At 38.0% G+C, this 21,179-nt stretch overlaps 1 protein-coding gene across 1 annotated transcript; it reads right to left on the minus strand.

Annotated features, from left to right (window-relative positions):
- Positions 1 to 593: 593 nt before the first annotated feature.
- Positions 594 to 20,493, minus strand: dvl3a (dishevelled segment polarity protein 3a). The gene is made up of 15 exons (XM_081373985.1): positions 18,060 to 20,493; positions 14,472 to 14,541; positions 13,023 to 13,141; positions 12,770 to 12,885; positions 12,465 to 12,606; positions 11,616 to 11,709; positions 10,847 to 10,916; positions 10,322 to 10,461; positions 10,171 to 10,247; positions 10,023 to 10,090; positions 9,131 to 9,280; positions 6,860 to 6,991; positions 5,939 to 6,106; positions 3,847 to 4,050; positions 594 to 1,901 (listed from the first exon to the last, which is right to left on the minus strand). The coding sequence occupies exons 1-15, from the start codon at positions 18,218 to 18,220 to the stop codon at positions 1,573 to 1,575; spliced, it is 2,040 nt and encodes a 679-aa protein (XP_081230111.1). The 5' UTR covers positions 18,221 to 20,493; the 3' UTR covers positions 594 to 1,572.
- Between the last annotated feature and the right edge of the window lie 686 nt (positions 20,494 to 21,179).

The raw sequence follows: 21,179 nt of genomic DNA on the forward strand, positions 1-21,179 counted from the left end.
GTAATGGATTACGTTACTAACTACAATTTGTGTCATGTAATTTGGAATCAGTACTGACTACAATTTGTGAGTACTCTACCCACATGATGGATATCTGGTAGGATTTGTTGATCCAAAGCAACTCTGAAGTTAATCTTTTTCACATTTGACAAATGTTTTCGTGTCTACTGTTATTTCTTTGGTTCCCAATCTGGTGCTTGATTAAAAGTGTGTGTCTCTGCCTGAAAGTTAGCATCAAGAACACTTAGGCAAAGCACATACCCATGATGATCTTATAGCAAGATTTTTTTTCATATAGAAACAAATCTGAAGTCCATCAGTTGCCAAATATCCACCAGAAACATCTCCAGATGCTCCTTTAAGGGTGTTTTTCCTACGTTTTCTGATCTGACGTGGGAAATTACATTCATGTGCATGTTTTGTCTGCACGTTATTTGTCTGTATATTATTTCTGTTCTTTGGATCTTAAGTTAAAATGATTCATTCGCAGGTTATGAGCCTATTTGCTTAGCTATCCTAATGCTGCACAATTATTAAGTCTAGTTAGTTAACAACCACTCTTGTAAACATTATCAACTCATATACTACTACTAAACACCTGTAACTTAATGTCATACTTTATATTCGCATTCAGTGGCTACTTTTATGGACTTCCAAACCAGATTGTACCAAAACAATACCAACACTACAATTCAATACTTGAGAGATTATCTTTTTAAGCTCTGAAAAACATTGAAGTACGGAGAACCTCAGAATATTAGCTGAAAAACAATAAAAGCAGACGGACACACAAACCCAGAAACATCTGGATTCCAGATGAGGACAGCCTTCACATTCCTCAAGCTGAACCCATAAAACACACACAGACACATATGTACTCCAAGCATGTCACAATAAAACTATATTTATAAATTAAAAAAAGAAATCTCCTTAACATGGTTCTTCAAAAAATTCTCCCAATACAATATTGCTGACGAACACTGAAAAATATATTCTCAGTAAAAACAATTTCTGTGAATAATGAAATATCTTCAAGAGACATTTACTGAGAGTAAAAATGTAAAAAAGGACAAAAAAAAAAAAAAAAAAAAAGAGTTAAGAACCTCCTAATATGCGCTAAAACAGGGCAGATGACAACAGGCATTTCTCTTCAAACTTTGACATTTACGTCCTTGGTTGGACTACATTCACCTTGAAACCTCACACCCATATAGTGTTGTAACTAAATCCCATTCAATTATTGCTGTTTCTCTCAAAATCTCTTTTTTTTTGTCCATCCATAAGAGGAAATCTTTCCATTTTCTCCAATAACACGTTTCCCAACTATTTTGAGGTGATTTTGCTCAACATTTAGTAAAAAAAAAAAAAGTCTTAATCTGTTCTTGTAAGCAGGAACTGATGTTTTCCTATGCTTTAGTAGACTAATCTCTAAGACCTAAGTATTGTTGGGGCTCACAAGCTATTGATTTTTTAGGTCAGCACTAATCCTAATTCTAATCGGTTGCACTAGTAGGCCACATTTTTTTTGTAATCCATAAGGCAAAAAACTGTTTGGGCACTTCTGCTTGTAAGTCACATGATGTCGACGAAGAACTCCCCGTTGGCTGTGTTGCAGGAGCGGCGGGAGCCCGTGAGTTCGGGGGGAATGCTGCCGAGAAGGCGGGAGGACGGCGACCCCGGGCCGGCTCGTGCGGATCCCTGCTTCAGGCTGTAGCTGTGAGATCGTGAGCTTCGCACGCTGCCCTCGCTGGGTGCCGCCGCCGAGCGCTCGCTGGGGGCTCTGTCTCTGCGGAAGTCAAACTCATGAGCGTCGCCCATTTCGCCTCCGCCTCCTATCCTGAAGTCTCCAGCTGCGGTTTTCCCCTCAGTCCTGCTCCAGCTGCAGTTTGAACCGCTGCTCCCTATGGACAGCAACGTTAAGGAAAGTGAGACGCTACTTAACACTAGAAGTGCCAGAATTCCATAACTACTAGAACTGCCACAAGCGGTCATTTTGACCGCTAGATTCCAAACTCTATATCTTTAATGATAAATACCCAATTGAGAGATTAATGCATTTATTGTATTAGGATATCTTTTAAAAACAAAACCAATCTACATTTAAACAAGTTTAATTATACATCTATAAATAATAATATCCGTAGATGTCCTGAACAAAATGACGGAGTAGCCCGTTTTCATGTTTACACTGTTACTGTAGATCGCGCCCGCGCCTACACACACACACACACGCACGCACGCACGCACACACACCATATTCCAGCATTGCAATCTTGACATCGCAGCCTGTTCATTATAGCCATAATAAAATATAATAATAAAAGTCAACCATATAAAAATTCCACTGCTCATATAGTCAGTAGTAGCCTACAATTCGTTCCATTTTGCGCATGTGAAGAGGATGATTTTTTCCGTCGATATTGGAACGTGAGTGAAGTACAAAGCTTATAATAAAGAATAGTTTACCATCCAAATTCATCGCAAATGTTGAAACATTTTGATTATAATTAGAGATTACGTGAGCCCAACACCGCTTACTTTCACTTTCGCTTGAAAGTAGCCTATTTCATTTTGGCTTGTTTATAGTTATTTTTTCATTCTTGTTCTGTTCTGAATATCATTACATTTAAATGATTTGTTGTGGAATATGTTTTGTATATTTTTTGCCACATTTTATTGTTGTGTATATTGGTATATGTATAATAATACCGCGAAATTCAGTGCGGTCAATCTGACCGTCTATGGCCGAAATAGGTAAATATGTTAATTAGTTTTTTTGCCTTGTGTGTAATTTATATGAAAAACATTTTAAATGAAAATACAGACACTTTTAGGAAAAGTCAGGTACCAGCAGGATTTTATTTATTTTTTAAACAAAGTTATTGCAGATATAAAATTCAAAACGGTCAAAATGACCATGGCAGTTCTAGTGTTAAATGAGTTGGGGCCGCACAATATTGAAAAAAAAAAACCTGACATTGTGATTTTTAGTTTTTCTGCAATGTATATTGTGACTTGAAAAGCTCGATTTGGAAAATAATGAAGCATTCTAGAATGATTGGGCTGATTTTTGGGGAGAATGCATCAAAATAAAAATAAAAAAGCTGAAAAATTACTTTTTACTCTAAAGACTTTACGTGTGAAACCCTTTAAGTGCTGAACGATTTGAGAAAAACGTATATTTCCAGTATATTTCAAGTTTTCATAGGCTACATTCACACTGTTTTTGACCGATTCAATTTGACTATAAAATAATCATAATTATTAGTTTTATTGAGATTATTCAAAATATAAAAAAAAAATTAAAATCCATACATAGATCGTAATTTCATTTTTAAACAGTATACCATCAAGCTTTCATCATCAAGCATACCAACATACTTTGTTGAACCTGGAACAACATTCCTGTCTGAATATTTGGTCGTAACCATATCCCTACCCCTAAACCTATCGCAACCAATATCTTATCCCTAAAATCAAGGGAGATGATATGTGAATAACACTGATGTAGAAGCACCTAGCCTTGGTTGTAAGCCTAAACTTGACATAAACTGTAAACTTGTCCTTCAAATCTGATTGGTTGATTGGAATGTTGTTCCAGGACCAACAAAGATGTTGATCCAGGAACATGTTGTACTTGGTGAAATCAAGTTCACCATAAAGAATCCGAGCCGTTCTGAGACTCGACTTTAATCACATAAATGTGTTCAAAAGTTAAAAAGTCGTTCAACCCCAGTAATTACTTACTAAAACCGCAGGCTGCAGGGTTGATCAAATTGCACTAAACCTTATGGCAAAAACTATTTTATTTCGATATGTCGTGCAGCGTGATTTGAGGTTACTCACCTTCACTGTGCTGACTGCCAGCGCTGCCTCCACCGGCTTCAGAGTAGCTGTGAGCGGCGTCCACATGGGAATGGGCTGTTGGGTACTGGTAAGGGAACGCGGCGGGCCAGGGAGCTTCAGCGGGGTGAAGCAATGGAGCAAGAGTGTCCTGATCAGACGCCCCGCTGGAGCCGTCATGGTCATTCAGAGAGAGATGGGCCATGTCTACAACAAAACACAGTCCCGTTGATAGAGTGTCGACACAATGCAAACCTGAATGTACAGTGACGGCAACTTTCACTGGGACAGATGGAAGTGCAGGGCCATGAATAGCTGGAGCCTGAAATAGAATTTTCCCTCGTACTGACAAGCCTACACTAAACATAGCAGTAGAATATTTATATAGCTACATAATCAAACAGAAAATTCATAAATTCAACATCTGGACTAATAACAACTCAAATCCAAATAGTGGTTTAAAATCCCCTACTAGCTTACAATGAAATAACGCATTTGTTTTATTTAAATATACAATGGGCAGGGACCATATGTAAACTGTGATATTTCGTTGTGTTAAAGGATTAGCTGAGCCCGACATTTTGTCTTTACTTCATATATAGGATATATTATAAATAATGTTCATCCGAACCCAAATGACTCTTTCTTCTGTGAAGCACAAAAGGACATGTTTAGACGAATCTCCGAACAGCTCTTCTCCATAAAATAACTGCATATTGAAGCCGCCAAGCCATGTGACTTGTGTTGCAACTTGCTTGAGGCCTGTTGAATCTGACGGTGAGAGAGAGATCACTCTGATCTCAGCACAGACTTCTGCAGGGGGCAGGGGCAAAATCACGTTTCCCCCTGGGTAGAAATCGCATTCTGGGGGGTGAGGGTCCCCCACGGTACACTTTCACGATTAAAATTGCAGGGGCTCAAGAACTTACTTCGCGGCCGTTAAAAAAAGTAAGTTCTATATAGTATGAATGTTTGTAGTATGAAAGTAATCCGGACATCACCTACCAGCATCAGCGACGCTTCACATGCTATATACTAGGGAAGTAATCGATTTTGGACGCAGCGCTAGTATCAATTTCCCTTTTTGAATGACAAATCAGGCTGCGTTCCAGTCCACTTTTAGACACGCACTTGCGAACTTCCCTAAGCTCTTCCCCTCGGGGGAATCCCTGGCCCTGCCGCCATTTTGAAGTGCATTCCACTTCGCGAAGTGGAAGAGGGAAGTTTATATGGACAGACCCTCGCTCCCTCGATTTTGACTGAGTCAACTTCATTAGTACACTTCAGTTCAGCTCCATATACCATAATGCAACACGATTGTGACGTCAACGCATATTGCGTTTAATTTACCCCACCACAAACAACTCTATGATATATTACTTATTTAAAAAAAAAAAAAACACACACCTGTATACATGTATATACTTTTATATATACTAAACAAAAACAATAAATCAACCCCATAGTGGATTCTAAGTGATCAAGGGATTGGCACGTTTCAATTCAGCCTATGGCAAAGGTTCAGCCAGAAGTGGACACTCATGCAACGACATACATCCGAGTGAACGAGACGGAGGGAAGTTAGCAAGTGAAGGGCATGACAATTTTGGACTGGAACGCAGCCCCAATTTCCCTTTTTGAATGACAAATATAGACTACTGCCACCTGCTGGTATGGAGAGTTATGGAGTGCTAGTTGACAGTTGTCTTTGACGTGTGTTGAAGCGCAATGTTTTGGCCTAGCTGCAGGCAACGCGAGTCGACACCACAGTCGATTTTGTCTGTGCTAATAACCTGCAAAAAGATCCAGACAGGATCTGGCTATGCCATATGATGGCTTTGTGATAGGACTGAAATTTAAAGCAAAAGCTCTCAGATGGCAAGTCACATGCCACATATTCAATCCATAGGACCACTTTAACTTTTGCTTTTTCATCCATTTCACAGTTCCCTGGTCACAGTATGGATTTATTGTCTGGTAAAGAACAGCTGAGAGATCCATATTTTATGATCTGGTCCACAGAAGAATGAAAGTCATACAGGTTTGGAACAACACAAGGGAGAGTAAATGACAGAAATCTCATAAAAGTACTTACTGCCAGAAAGATCTCCAAAGATGTAGTAGCACTGCTCGGAGAAGGTGATTTTGTTGACAGTGTGGCGGATGAAGCCAGCCTTCAACAGGTTGCTGGCGTACTTGCGTGCTTCACGACGATCTGCAAAGCCCTCCACGTGATGAAACAGCCAGTCAACCACGTCAGAGCCTAAAAACCAACATATGCACCAATTATTATATACAGCGGCTCCATGGAGTAGTTTGCTGATGTTTATTTTAAAGTTGTGATAAAATGGAAGTAGCAGATATTTTTCTCTTATATTTTGACATACATCCGAGTATTACAAATATTACTGAAAAAGAAAAAAAAATTAGGGCAGGGACTTGATTCTATGCATCGGTTGTTGACCGTATTCGAGATGTGGGTTCTGCACTAAAAAATGATTGCAAGCTTGCAGTTGATTGTGGAGGCACAGGCTTCAAACAGGATATTGCAGTGTTTATCTTGTTGCTATGTACACTGTAATAAACAATTATTATTTCTGTTATGGAATATTGCAGTGTTTATTATAAATGATTTATCCGTGCACATCTTTTTTTTTTTCATGTGTCCTCATTATCTTTAATCAATAACACTAACTTCTTCTTCCCATCACAACATCTCTACTATCCCACTGGTGCGAGGGCGGGTCAATAACATCTGTTTCAGCAACCTGCCACTCACATGACATCACAGCAATTAGTAAAACGACAGCGATCAAATGATCCGATCAATTCCTAATGGACAAAATAAAGTCCCGCCTGCATCTTTTTTCTCATTTGAAAGCGGTTTCACAAGAAAGAGCGTCAAAGTAGGGAAGAAAAGTCAAGTTTCGTGCTGACTTGAATATTGGTACAATTACAGGTAAAACTATAAGGATGAACTACTACAATCTATCATTTAAATAAAGTGTGTCTTGACCTATGAAAGCATTGGCTATAGTGATCTTCAGCCACATTCTGTCTCGAACTTCCAGTCCTGAGTCAGGACAGGCCATTGCTTTTGCAACTGTTGCCATGTCGCTGTGGACGGACAGGTGGTAGTCATCAAATCCTGCGAGGAGAACAACACACAGTTTACAAAAGAATCTGCCTGGTGGCGAGAAATCAGGACCTCCCACAATCTATGTTGCTTCACAGTTGTTAAGGTGTTTATTTTTTTAATGCCATATCAGCATCAAAGGTTACACTCAATGCTAAAATAAAACAATTAACAATTATATTATATACAATTAAACATTTTACAACATAAAAAAAACTACATGAAATATTACAGTTTCATTTTTCACCCATTTTGCAAGTTTCACCCATTGAACTAGTAAGTCTGATCACAAGAAAATTAATAGTACAACTCTTCTCAACAAACCGCATAATTTGAGGTATGATTCATGTCACAAATGTTGTGGGATGAATTACATGCCAAAATGTAGGTCTGTTCAAATCCATAAGCCTAGGTATAAGCAATAATAATAGTGAAGTCTTATAGGGATAGTTCACCCAAAAATTTAAATTCTGGAATCATTTACTCACCCTCATGTCATTCCAGATCCGTAAGACTTTCGTTCACAAATCTTCTGAACACAAATGAAGATCTTTTTGATGAAATCTGAGAGCTTTCTGTCCCTCCATTGACAGATACTCAACTACCACTTAGACGCTTCAAAACGTTCATAAAGAGATCGTAAAACTAATCCATATGTATTGAGCAGTTCACAGTGACACGATCACTTCATGTAATGAACCGATTCAATTTAGGCTTTCATTCAGATATAAACATTCATCAACTAAGGTTCATTTTCGTGTTACGCAGCACGTTTGAACCAATGAGGTTTGTTCTCATGCGCCAAGCAGGTTTGGATGAGCTTCTGTTTATGTTCGCTGATCAATGTTTATATGTGAATAAAAGACAAAATTATATCTGTTCATCATTTAAAGCGATCGAGTGACTTCAGAAAATTTGGACTTAACCGCTCAATTCATATGGACTAATTTTACGATCTCTTTATGAACTTTTTGAAGCATCAAAGTGGTAGTTGCGCAGCTGTCAATGGAGTAGGGCTGTCAAAATTGCTCAAAAATGACGTTCGAATATTCCCTCTAAAAAACACACGAATATTCGAACTATTCGAACATCTGGTTGCGCATTTTGTCAATGACGCGCATTACGTCAATAACAGGACAAATTAATACAAAGACACATAACTACTTGTATAGGTAGTTAATTTAAGTTTAAACATATTTGACAATGTATTACCAACACAAAACCAAGTAAATAAACTAATGGCCAAGACCGCAGACCTCACTCTCGCTCACTCGCAGGCTCTCTCTCTTTCGCGTGCGCGCTCGCCCTCGCGCTCACTCTCTCTGCGCATAACGGTTTAAATTAACAACAACAATAAGCACATGTTGAGTGCTGATCAAGAGTTTTGTGCAAGCAATTTAAGGTCGCGACTCTTGTCCCAAATATAGCAGGCTTCATTCAGTGATTGAAACAAATCTATTAACATTAATTGAAGTTTTACAGTATAGAACCTACATTGAACGCTCCGAGCGAGCTGTGCTGTGGTAAACATGGAACTTTTCTGTTAAACGTTAAATAAAATGAGGCACACAATTCCGAGAAATGTGACAACAAAGAACTTTTACCCTGAGGTTCATAAAAAATAAAGTGCTATTAAAAAAGAAAAAGGCTACTTACATTCTTGGTGCTTGTATTAAAAAAAGGGGAAAAAACAGCAATTTATTCTATTGTCTTTTTAGTGCACTGTCAACTTTCAGCAGTGACGCTGTGCTAGACAGTGCACTCGTGTGACCTGTCCCTGACGCCTCAGACAGCGCGCGCGCCCACTCGCAAAGCAGACAGCAGCGCCCCTGCTTCCGCGGGCGTGTTTTTCCATATTCGAAATTCACATTCGAATATTAATTTTCACGTTCGAATTTCTGTTTTTTAAAACTATTCGAATATATATTCGAATTTTGACAGCCCTACAATGGAGGGACAGAAAGCTCTCAGATTTCATGAAAAATATATGAATTTGTGTTCAGAAGATGAATGAAAGTCTTGCGGGTTTGGAAAGACATTAGGGTGAGTAATTAATGACAGAATTTTTTATTTTTGGGTGAACTAAACTTTTAAAGATTTCCAAGCTGTGTGCAATAACATCTGGAGGAGAGTGAACAGCAGATGTCTTACTCTCAGTCTCTGGGATGGAGCTGGAGATGGAGGAGCTGGTGGAGGTGACTGTGCTCATGGAAGGACTTATGCCGTAGGCAGGATAGACACCCGTCATGGCTGCCGTATGGGACACCCAGGCTGCAGGGTCAATGGGCCGGATGGGTTCACCTGGGACAGAGGGCAACAAGTACTCAACAAAGCTATACAAAACAAGTTAGTTTAAGTTTTCACCACAACAAGTTTTACAAACCTCCTTAAAATACAAGATGAACAATGACAGAGAACTATTCAAACCTTATTGTTAAAACTACCACAATACGTTATAATGATTGTACAAAATATATCTATATATTTATATATATCTATATATATATATATATATATATGGGGGGGGGGGGTTGGAAGCTCACCAAAGCTGCATTTTTTTTTATCAAAAATGCAGTTAAATCTAATACTGTCAAATATTATTACATAGTTACATTACAGTTATTTTCTATTTTAGTATATTTTAAAATGTAATTTATTCCTGTGATGCAAAGCTGAATTTACTGAATTACTCCAGTCTTCAGTGTCACATGATCCTTCAGAAATCATTCTATTATGATGATTTGCTGCTCAAGAAACATTTATTATCATTATCAATGTTGTGATATGTTGTGCTACTCAATATTTTTGTGGAAACTGAAACATTTTTTTCAGGATTCTTTGATGAATAGAAAGTTCAAAAGAACAGCATTTATTTGAAATAGAAATATTTTGTAACAATATAAATTAATTTGCCACTTGATCAATTTATTGCATCAATTTAACGCATCGCTTGCTGAATAAAATTATTCATTTCTTTTAAAACAAATATTATGGTGCATTTGTGTGTAAATGAGTGTGTGAGAGGGACAAATTGAACACTCACTCCTCGGCAAAGCAAAGCAACTGTTAGGGTTTGGGTCCCAGCATTTGGCCACAGTAAGCGACACGGGCCTGCGAAAAAAAGTGCAGTTGTTAACACACTTTTGTTGATAAGCTAAACATAAACGAGAATTTTTTGTGATATGACTCACCCAGGCTTATGCACGATCTCCCTCAGCACTCGTACGGCATCATCGTTGCACATGTTCTCAAAGTTGATGTCGTTCACCTGTGAGAGGAAACGGTAATATGAACTGATACAACCAGATTCCTGACCTGAACAGGTCTCCATCCAAACCTCACCTGCAGCAGCATGTCACCAGGCTCGATCCGCCCATCGGCCGCCACCGCTCCGCCCTTCATTATAGAGCCGATGTAGATGCCTCCGTCGCCTCGCTCGTTGCTCTGACCAACGATACTGATGCCCAGGAAGTTATACTTCTCTAAATGAGGTCAAGCGAGAGAGGTTTCAGGCAACTAGTAGACTTTAATAATATGTTGCACATCTATAATATTAATTAGCTTATATATCGGGGACTATGTCTTTGGGCAGGAAAATTAATTTGCTTAAGAAAATAAAAAAGAAATGCCCACAGAAACCGGACATTCACTGCCATTATAAAGCTTGGAAGAACCAGGATATTTTTAATATAACTCAGATTGTATTCATCTGAAAGAAGAATGTCATATACACCTAGGGTGAGTAAATCATGGGCTAATTTTCATTTTGGGGGGAACTATCCCTTTTTAAGGCACTCAAGGCTGCTGTACTGTGAATACATTCAGAGTTTAATTAAAAAGGAACAAAACCAAATAATGCAAACTCACCCATATTTAAAGTGACAGTGATGATATTCAGCGACATGGTGGAGTCAGTGATGCTACTGAAAGAAGACGACTGTGGAGAGAGAGAGAGACAAAGTCAATTTAATATATAGGCTAATGTGTTATATACATGTTATTTGACACTTAACTCTTTCCCCGCCAGTGTTTTTTTTTTTTTTTTTTTTTTTTTTTACATTTTGCTAGCCAGTGCCAGAATTTTTCACTTTCATTTTTTTTAATCAACATTCTCACAAAACTTTCATGGCCCCTAGAATATTTTGTTGTATGAATATCTGAACATTCAACATGTAAAAATATATATATATATATATATATATATATTCTACCTTATCTTTTTTGTATTCTTTTTCTATCAACACCTGAATATGGGCAAGTTTCATAAAAAAAAAAAAAAAAAAAAAAAACCTTTGAACAAAAAGCTGAGAAAATCGAGCTTTTGTCTAAGACTACATTCTACAGGAGAGTAGATCCAGTCCATCAACAACCCCAAAGCTTAAACAGTCCTTTACCTTGTCCTGGGTCGACATTTCAGTCGGTAATATTTTTGATTTATTAACAGTTTTGATGACTGCCTAATTTTACATGTCCATAAGCAATGCTTTCATCACTTGTTTCTGCTTCTTCGCCTGTGTTTTGATCCGCAGATTCTCTACTCTTTCATAAGATGTGTAATATCACCCCCTACTGTATAACAGCGAAAAAACATGGATTGCCGCGGGGAAAGAGTTAAGAGCTCTGTCCACTGTCTCACCCTGTCCATTTGCTGGGCTTTGGGTCTGCGCCTCCGCCGGCGATGTCGTCTCAACAGCTTGGACGAGCCACTTTGCTCAGTAACACTGCTAAAACTGAGAAACAAGTGTCACAGAGTTTACATGAGCATTTCATTTTGTTTCAAGTCAACAGTAATGTGAAACAGATGTGAAGAAGATACTTAGGAACTGTGCAAGCATGTTTAAGCTTCTACAAGAACCAGCTAGGTTTGTTCTTGAACGTCCAGTAAGTACAATTCAGTTGCCGTTTATCATATTTGATGTTGTTTGTTTTTGTGGAATGGACTTGCAATGGAGGGACAGAAATCTCTCAATATTTCACTGAAAATTTTGAGGATGAATGAAAGTCTTACAGGTTTGAAATGACATGAGGGTGGGTAAAAGATGACTGAATTTTCATTTTTTAATAAACTATCCCTCTAACAGCTCTGATTGATTGTTCTTTTAGTCCTTTTCAGGGAGCAACCAATACATTTATACTACACAAAGTATTACACCAATACCAAATACTAAAACAAACACTCAAAAACACTAAAGATATTTTTTGCTTCTCTACATTTTATTATTATTATCATTATTAAAAGTATATTTATTACCACAAAACAACTTCTTCAGCTGGTTCTGAGAAATAACCAGTTTTCGATTCCCAACCCTATCGACACCATTAATCTACATTTACTTTAAACAATTTCCCAAATCTCCACAAACTATATTTATGATTGCCCACATATGCCATCAAGTCTGAGCTTTGACAAACCATTGGGGCTCGCTGTGATCGCAATCATATTGAGCGCATTGGTTTGGGAACGAACAAATGCTGCGAGACCCACCGGCTGGTGGAGCCGTCATCCGAGTCAAAACAGCTGCTTGATTCCAGTTCACTGCTCATGAGGGAAGAACGGCTGTCACAGACGTCATAACCTCCCAGATCCATGCCTCTGCCTCCCCGTGAGTATCCATTCTGCCTTCCTCCTACAGAGACCAACATTAATTATCACTGATTCAAGTGTGGATTTGTCTTTAAATTCTTAAATAGGAATAGCTATTACTATTAAATATGAACCTTTTACTGATACAAACCATGGCAGGTCTCACAAAGCACAAGACATGCAGTGAGAAGTGAGGTGACACATACCAGAGTGCTCATGTGAGTGTTTCCTGCGCGATCTGTCCCTCTCCCTCCGGTGTGACACCACTGAATCCGTCTCCGTCTCGTCGTCCACACCATGCCGGCTGCCTGCAGCCTTTGGACTGTGTGGGAGAGAAGGTTAAAGATTACAGAAACAAAAAGACTGTGAGAACATGTTCCTTATTTTGAGTTTTACTGCCAACTTGTTATATGATCTGATCATTTGTACAACACACACACACACAAAAAAAAAACGTACTGGAAGGACGGGGGTCTGGAATCTCCAATGCCTTGGCTTCTCTCGTGAGATGGCGGCCGCTCGGACTGACTCTCTGCCACTGAACATCCATCTGAGTGGGAGCCGTCTGAGGACACCAGCTATTAACATACACAAAAGAACAAATATTGTCAAGAGCAGTTCACACTGTAACCTGAAGTGGTTATGAACCAAGACATGGTTAAAAATGGTTTCTGCTTATCAGAATTGCTTCAGTTCAATACTCCTATACTCGGATCTCTAAATATAAAAACATATATGAAGTTTAGGGTATTGTAATATGGCTTATAATATGGTTCCAGATCCCAAGATAACTTTTTCTATGGCTGGACAGGCAACTTAAACAAAACAGAGCAATAAGAACAGCAAATTGAATTGAATGTAAAGTGGGAAAGGAAAGAAAAAGCTTTTTAAAAATCTAGTTTAAGACACACGTGCCAAGATCTTAGTGTAGCCTATTCTTTGTATTCATGTTGATCGCATATGGTTTTGAATTGCTTTGTGCCATTTCCAACAAAAAGATTAAATTTAATGACAGTAGGGCATGTTGCCGTCCAGTCTGCTATGGATACGCTTGACCAGTGTCAAATGCAGACTTTTGCTTTAGTAGGAAATACTTCTAAGCCAACTTTTATTCATAATGGTATCAACATCAAGAATTCAAAGAGTAAACATTTAGCAGGAGTGAGTTATTTTCGGTTTCTAGTTAAGGGCGTTGTAGACACGGTTGACTACAAACACTGAGATTATTCATATTTTCCGTCACATTCCAAACTGAATGACAACGAACACAGTGTTTTAGGCCAAACGGTGGGGAAAACTGAAAGAAACTGCCATTCGCATGCAGGTAAAGCGCTTGCCATAGTGCTCCATTTTTACCATAACGCAGTTTAAAGAGTAGACAAAGTACGAAACAATTTCAATGATAAACCTTCTCTTACAATAAATGTTCTGTTAATAACCCTCCGTCGATCCGACTGTCCGTGTGCAGGGATACAAAAATGCGGAAAAATATAATCTGTAGTTTTCTCGAAAGCCATGGAGCGGTCAAACACGTCATCTGGCAGACTTTTGCTGACAAATAAACTTGAATTTGAATGAGTAAACATTCTTCATTCACATATACTACCAACATTGTAACAAAAGCGGGCTGAAGACCAGCGAATTTTCACTTTAAATATAAATGTGAAGTTCATAAAACAAAGCCTATGCAGCGTACCAAAGTCTTTGATTAGATGCATCACACCGAAGTGAACCTTAAGCAGGAATGACTGGCAGCCTCTTTGAAAAATACAAATACAGCAGTGTCAGCACTCAAGAGAACCGGGAATGGGCTGAATTAAAAGGCTGATCTATTATGCAAGGAGCACCAGGGAATTAAGATGCAAGGCTGGACGGGATGTGTGTGTGTGTGTGTGTTTCTGTTCTCACCCAGCAAATCACTCGGCCATTGTAACAGGGAAGCTTTGCATTGTCGTCAGTGATTTCCTCCTTGACCACCCTGCAGAAACACAAGAAACAGAGAAACACAATCAGAACAGACAGGTCTTATTTTCCAACCACAGTCTGTGTGTGAAGTGTAAAATAAAGGAAGATCAGCTTTAGAGATCCCCAGAATGTCTGGGAATAAATTAGAATACGTAAATGAGACTGCCATTAGATGAAAGAAAGGACGGGTTGGATCAGAAACGCATTAATCAGATAAGCATCGCACACACGTGCTCACAAAACACACAAAGGACTGAAGAACAAATGGAAGAGCTGAGGGAGGCTCCACCAGATACGATTCAAAACTCACGAAATCAAAGTTATTTCAGATATTCAATGAAATTTACCACTAGAACGTTGCGTTTGCAAGCCTGTATGAAAAAAAAAAAAACCCTGTTTGTTTGAATGCAAGCTCACATTATGCTCACAACAAGCAAAATTGTAATATGACACTCCAAATCAAAACAATTATAAATTAGATTTTGAGCCAACATCTAGAACATAACCAGATAAATTTATAAATTTAAGTAATTTCCTCGACTTTTTCATTACTTTTCCAGGGCTGTGTTTCCCAAAAGCACCGTAAGCCTGAGTAGATCGTACAACCATTGCCACCAATGGTCTCTATGATCAACTCAGCTCACAATGCTTTTGAGAAATACATCCCTGGCCTGTTATTACTAGTAGTTATTGCATAACATGTCTATGGACATTTTTTAATCAACTTCAAGATTGAATTTTTAGGAATCTATTAAGGAAAGTATATATAACTGTCCCAACTTTTAGCCTACATATTCACAAGCACCATACATACATTTCCATGTAGACTCTGAATTAATATTATAGGCCTATAATACACTATTGTTCAAAACTTTGGAGTCACTATTTTTTTATGTGATAGAAAATTTAGAAATTAATATTTTGAATCAGCAAGGAAGCATTGCATTCATCAACACCTTTTACATTGACACAAAAGATTTCCATTTCAAATAAATTCTGTTCTATTAAACTTTCTATTATCAAAGAATCTTGAAAAGATTTATCCGTTTCCACACACACAAAAAAGCTGCACAAATGTTTTCAACACTGATGTTTCTTGAGCATCAAATCATCATATTAGACAGATTTCTGAAGGATCATGTGACAGTGATGATGCTGAAATTCCTGTGATGCAAATCTGAATTAAGTTACATTTTTTAAATATATTGAAACAGAAATACATTATTTTAAATTGTAATAATATTTCACAGTATTTAGTGTGGTTTTTTTTTACACTGTTTTTCTGATCTAAATAAAAGCAAACATATAAATGCTGGTGTATAGTTACTATTAATAATAATTGTATTAGAGAGTACAGTTTGTCACAGCACAAGACAAACTTCCCAAAAGTGAACCATCTTCTACAAACTGTGGGACAAATCAAAATGATTGTCCATGGTGTTGAATTATACGGATGCTTAAATCCAGACCATTTATTAGTTCTATACTACTGCTTTGTAACACACTACCTGTACTGATGACATGCATACAGAAAAAAATCTTTCATTCATTCACAAACACTCCAATCCAATAATAACATTTACAAATGTGTAAAAAGCCTCTTTGTTGCGTTGACAGACATGTAAAACATCAATTGAGACATATTCAATTGAGCTATTCGTTTCCATTTGGCAGAAATCGGAGCCTGCCCTTCAACGACGAACATCTTTAAGCTTTTAATGAACTTTGTTGAAGGGGAGTTAAAGGGAGGGGAATGGGACGATAGCTTATTTCACTGGAAAAGGCTGTAAAGCTGCCAGTGCTGAAGCGATCAGGGCATTCCACAGCGAGCCTGCAGTTGTTCCAAGTCAACATTCTTTCGGCTAATGAAACAGACAGACAGGACAAGAACACTAGCCAGGTCTCCAAATGTGACTGATTCACAAGCTAGTTAAAAGATACAGGCAACACTTTATACAATGCTTAACAGACATAACTCATGCACTTTTAAAGGCATGGTTCACCCAAAAAAGGAAATTCGGTAATCATTTACTCACCCTCATGTTGTTCCAAACCTGTATGAGTTTCTTTCTTCTGCTGAACACAAAAGAAGATGTTTTGAAGAATATCAGTAACCAAACAGTTGATGGACCCCATTGACTTCCGTAGTGTTTTTTTTTTCTACTATGGAAGTCAATGGGGTCCATCAACTGGTTGATTATCAAAATTCTTTAAAATATCTTCTTTTGTGTTCAACAGAAGAAAGAAACTCATTCAGGTGTGGAACAACATGAGGGTGAGTAAATGATGACAGAATATTCATTTTTGGGTGAACTATCCCTTTAAATCTGGGCACAGGCTTAGTAAAAAATAATAATAAAGCAAAGTTTCATGACATTTTCAATCACTTCAACGTACATAAAAGTGATCTGTTAAACACTATATTGTAATAATGCCGAGATACAACGAAACCGTCCAATAAGACATTTCACACACTGCCTTTTACTCTAGCCTGTACAAGCACTCACAAAGAGAATTTTCTAACCAATGATATATTTAATTTACCCTTAGTTAATTTCCAGGACTTTTCATGCCTGTGCATCACTGTACATTGACCATTCTGGCACCTGATATACAGGTCCAAATATGAACATGCCCGCTTTTTGGTGACCATGTTAATGAAGGCCCAAATAAGTCAAAGAGTTTACAGCTACTTCAAAGGCCTTTAAGTGATGGAAACGTTGAGAAAAGTGTGGCTAACGACCAAGACCATAATATAATTCGTTAAACGCATCCAAAATTCCATATAGCCTAAACGCAACCCGAATGTTTTGGTCAAAAAATAAAATAATTTGGGGTGCATATGGCCGTTGAACCGCGCATGCGCTCTGCACATTCAAATAGATTCTACTGTACTACTCTTGAATCGGGGTGGAAAATTCCTCAAAGTGTTAGTTAAACGGGTTGGTTTCGGCGATACTCGCTCTCGAATGTTCTGACACGAAAGTGCTTTGAGGAAAAAAAGAAAATACTTTAGGAACCGGATCTGAGCACAATAAGCGTAAAGAAACACCAAAACCACGAGTGCTTTTTGTGTAGTCATGGCAATTTAGACTGACGCTGGAGAACATTTAAGGAGGACGGATCCTGAACAACTCCCTCCTGTGATACTCTGACTGTGCTCTCCAACCATTCACATAACTATAACTACACCCAAGATCGTGCCGTCAGGCCAAAAGCCATATTTGAGAGTAATCCAGTCTTAAAATGGATGCCGTCGACAAATGAACAGGACCCAACATTCACCCCTGCTGAACTCCGCGCGCGCGCGCACACACACACACACACACACACAGTACAATTTTACTCATTTCACACACAAGCGCGTCCAACGGAATTAATGAGGGATATATTATATGAGCCTGGATCATGGCAGTCGATCCCTGATCCAAACAAGAGGAGAAAGCGTGTGAGGAGCTGGAATTGTATGTAAACCCCGAGAAAACATGCACAAGTGCTAAGAAAACTAATGTACGGTAACGTTAGGCTCACCCAAAGTCATCGTCCATAGATTTAAAGAAAAACTTGTAGTTTGGTTTCTTGAGAGCATTTTTCAGGTCCAAAAGAGTGACCCTTTCGGCAGGGATGGGCAGCTTGACCAGGTATGGAGTTTCCTGGTCGTCGAGATGGTAGATAACTTTAGTCTCCCCCATTGCAGACCGCTGGGGAGAAGTAATCGGCGGTCATCCAGCGCAGGGGGTTCCCCTGATGCCCCTCCAGAATGGGCTTTTGCTCGCTTACACCCGCCAGTTGACTTTTTTTTTGTTGCTAATCCCGTTCTTTCTCCTCCGGAGTTCCCAGGAATCTTCGATATCAGCGCAAATATTCCATGAGCTGACCGGTTTAAAGGGCGATTACTGATCCATACTCTTATTTCACTCCATCCCGCCTGTTGAGAACAGAGAATAATCCGTGAAATGTGTGATAAAGAAGCTTATTTTGGTCAGGAATGCCGAGGCTACTCGGAGAGCTTCCCTGTGCTCTCCTTACAGAGGAATTGTATTGCTTTCATTGACGCCGACTGCCCGGGGAAACGCGCTCCCCCTAGCGGAGAGGGGTGGTAGGTGTGAAAACAGTTACGTGGGGTCATTCTACTCAACAGATGCCATTTGGAGAGTGGGGTAAGTTGAGCCGCTTTTCTAAGTTGGCCTTTTGGCAAGTAGAAATGAGAAGAAGCCTAATTCTGGATATCTAATATTAACTGGAATCACATAAAAAACATAAAAACTTGACTGAAAAGAGTGGCCCAGTGGCACAACATGCCATGTGTTCGGTTAGGGGTAAACTGTGTCATGTCAAGATCGAGGTAAGTGTGATTGAAGCGCATATGAAATAAATAAAATGGGAACATAATGCATGATTTTCACAAATAATTATGAATGCATTTTCTCACTATTAAGTCTTATTTTTGCTGCATATGATTCAGTTTTCCTTTAAAATATCCACTAATACCACAGACTCAGAGGGTTATGGTTCCATTGTAGTGAAACATTTTGTTTCTTAAGAAACTGTTTATAAAATCCTTTACTGGACTGAAAGACATTTTTATTCCACATATCCGTCAAAGTTTTAGTGAAATGTAAAAAGTATAGGGAAACGTGGAGATTTTTTCACTAATAAAAATACTTTTTTTCTTTTTACATCTGTACAATCTACCATATCTGTTGATAAAAAGTTTTGTCTCGATGAAACTAAACCTGTATATAGTTCATATTAAAGTAGGTTAGGTAAAATTAGAGAAAATACAACTTGACCTGGTTTATAATTGCTGTGGTTTGCAGGAAGATTAGTCTTAGCTGTATCATATAACACTGTAATCACAGGGAGACGCTCAGTCATTAGTCACATGACATGTTCATATCAACTCCCAGAATGTCCTTTAAATGTCACTTTTTTGGGGGGATAATTCATGAAGTGTGTACCAGTGGTGTAAATTTAAATGTAGCAAATTTAGACGGGTGTAAACTTCATATCGTACATGTTGAATTGCCAATACATACAACATGAAATTGTATTGCTAAAATATGAGCCATGAATTAATAAATTCATAATTTTCACCAAAATAGTAGCAGTGTGGTGAAGTGTCGTGTCAGATGCTTTGGGTTTAACACTGTCAGTGGCTCAACTAATATTGATTGAAAAGGGGAAATATTTCATATTTCTCTGAAACCTTGATGGTTAGAATTTGGAATAATGATCCCTTAGTTTGTTCGCTAAAAGATTTTGTAAACGTTTACAGTAAAGGATTTAGCTGTCTCTAAGGGGCCATTTTTTATGACAGTTTTCAACTACATTTAAATATTCTGAATTATACATTTTCCTGACTGATTTATGGATATGTTAGTAAATCAGAGTCTAGTCTTTCTTGGTGTACACAAATCAAATGTTTTTATTCCAAATGTAAATCATTCTGGTGTTAAATAAAACAAATAATCCCCAAAAATTCCCCCCTTTTTGAAAAGTCATTTCTATGACTCTGCAGACATCACGATTTATTTTTACTAATTTCTCTCTAAAAGTGGCACAATTTAAAGGCCATTTACACAACACTGCTTTCAACTAAAGACTTGAAAATATGGAAATTGCTTATTAAAAAGAGAAAGGTTATTTGCTTTTCATGAGGTGTACCACAAAATATTAAAACGTATTAAAAGACCTCAAAATACCCACATGCAAACAACAAAATGTTTAGCAGGTTTTATTGAAAGTACACTATATTGCCAAAAGTGTTGGGACGTCTGCCTTCACATGCACATGAACTTTAATGCCATACCATTTGTAATCCGTAAGGTTTAACCCTCATGCACTGTTCGATTTCTGTGTGTACAGCCTGAATGGTGCGGGTCAAATAGACCCTAATTGGATTCAATGCAATTTTCCAAAAACCACACAATGAAAAACAAAGAATCAGGTGTAAACATTAAACTGTGGTAAAAAAAAAAAAACATCGGTGTAATAAGTGTACAATGATATAGGCCTACATTATTATCCCTTAAATGTCACTCTTGTTTTAGTAGTCTAATAGTCTTGTTTTAACTTGATCGTTTGTCTTTGGCTCAAAGCCACTTGATGCAAACTTTTCTTCGCAGAAGCTTCACGTTTATTTCAAGTAAGTGAGATTAAATATTTCAACTCAAAACAACATTTTGTGCCCAATTATTTCCCAGACGTAGTTTTGGTATTGAGGTCAAAGTTAACTTGCCTTGCGTTCGCTAAACACATAAGACGACTCGGCAGATTTTAAGTGTTTTTTTTTTTTTTATCGTGGTTTATAGAGAAACCTATGGAAGCTTGTTTCCCGAGTTTACATCTCGCTTGTTTTCCGAGTTTACATCTCGCAATTCTGACTTTATTTCTCAGAATTGCGAGATATTAAGTCAGAACTGCGTGAAATAAAGACGCAATTGCGTGTTTTAAAGTCAGAATTGCGTGAAATAAAGTCACAATTGCGTGTTATAAAGTCAGAATTGTGAGATATAAACTATTTTAAGGTAAAAGAAAAAGAAAAAAAGTCCGTCTTTTTCCCCCCCTTAGAATTGGACTTTATATCTCACAATTCTGAGAAAAGATGTCAGAATTGCGAGATATAAACTCGCAATTATGTGTTATAAA

The sequence above is a fragment of the Scardinius erythrophthalmus genome (assembly GCF_964197995.2).
Source record: "Scardinius erythrophthalmus genome assembly, chromosome: 9".
In the NCBI taxonomy this organism is placed as follows: Eukaryota; Metazoa; Chordata; class Actinopteri; order Cypriniformes; family Leuciscidae; genus Scardinius; species Scardinius erythrophthalmus.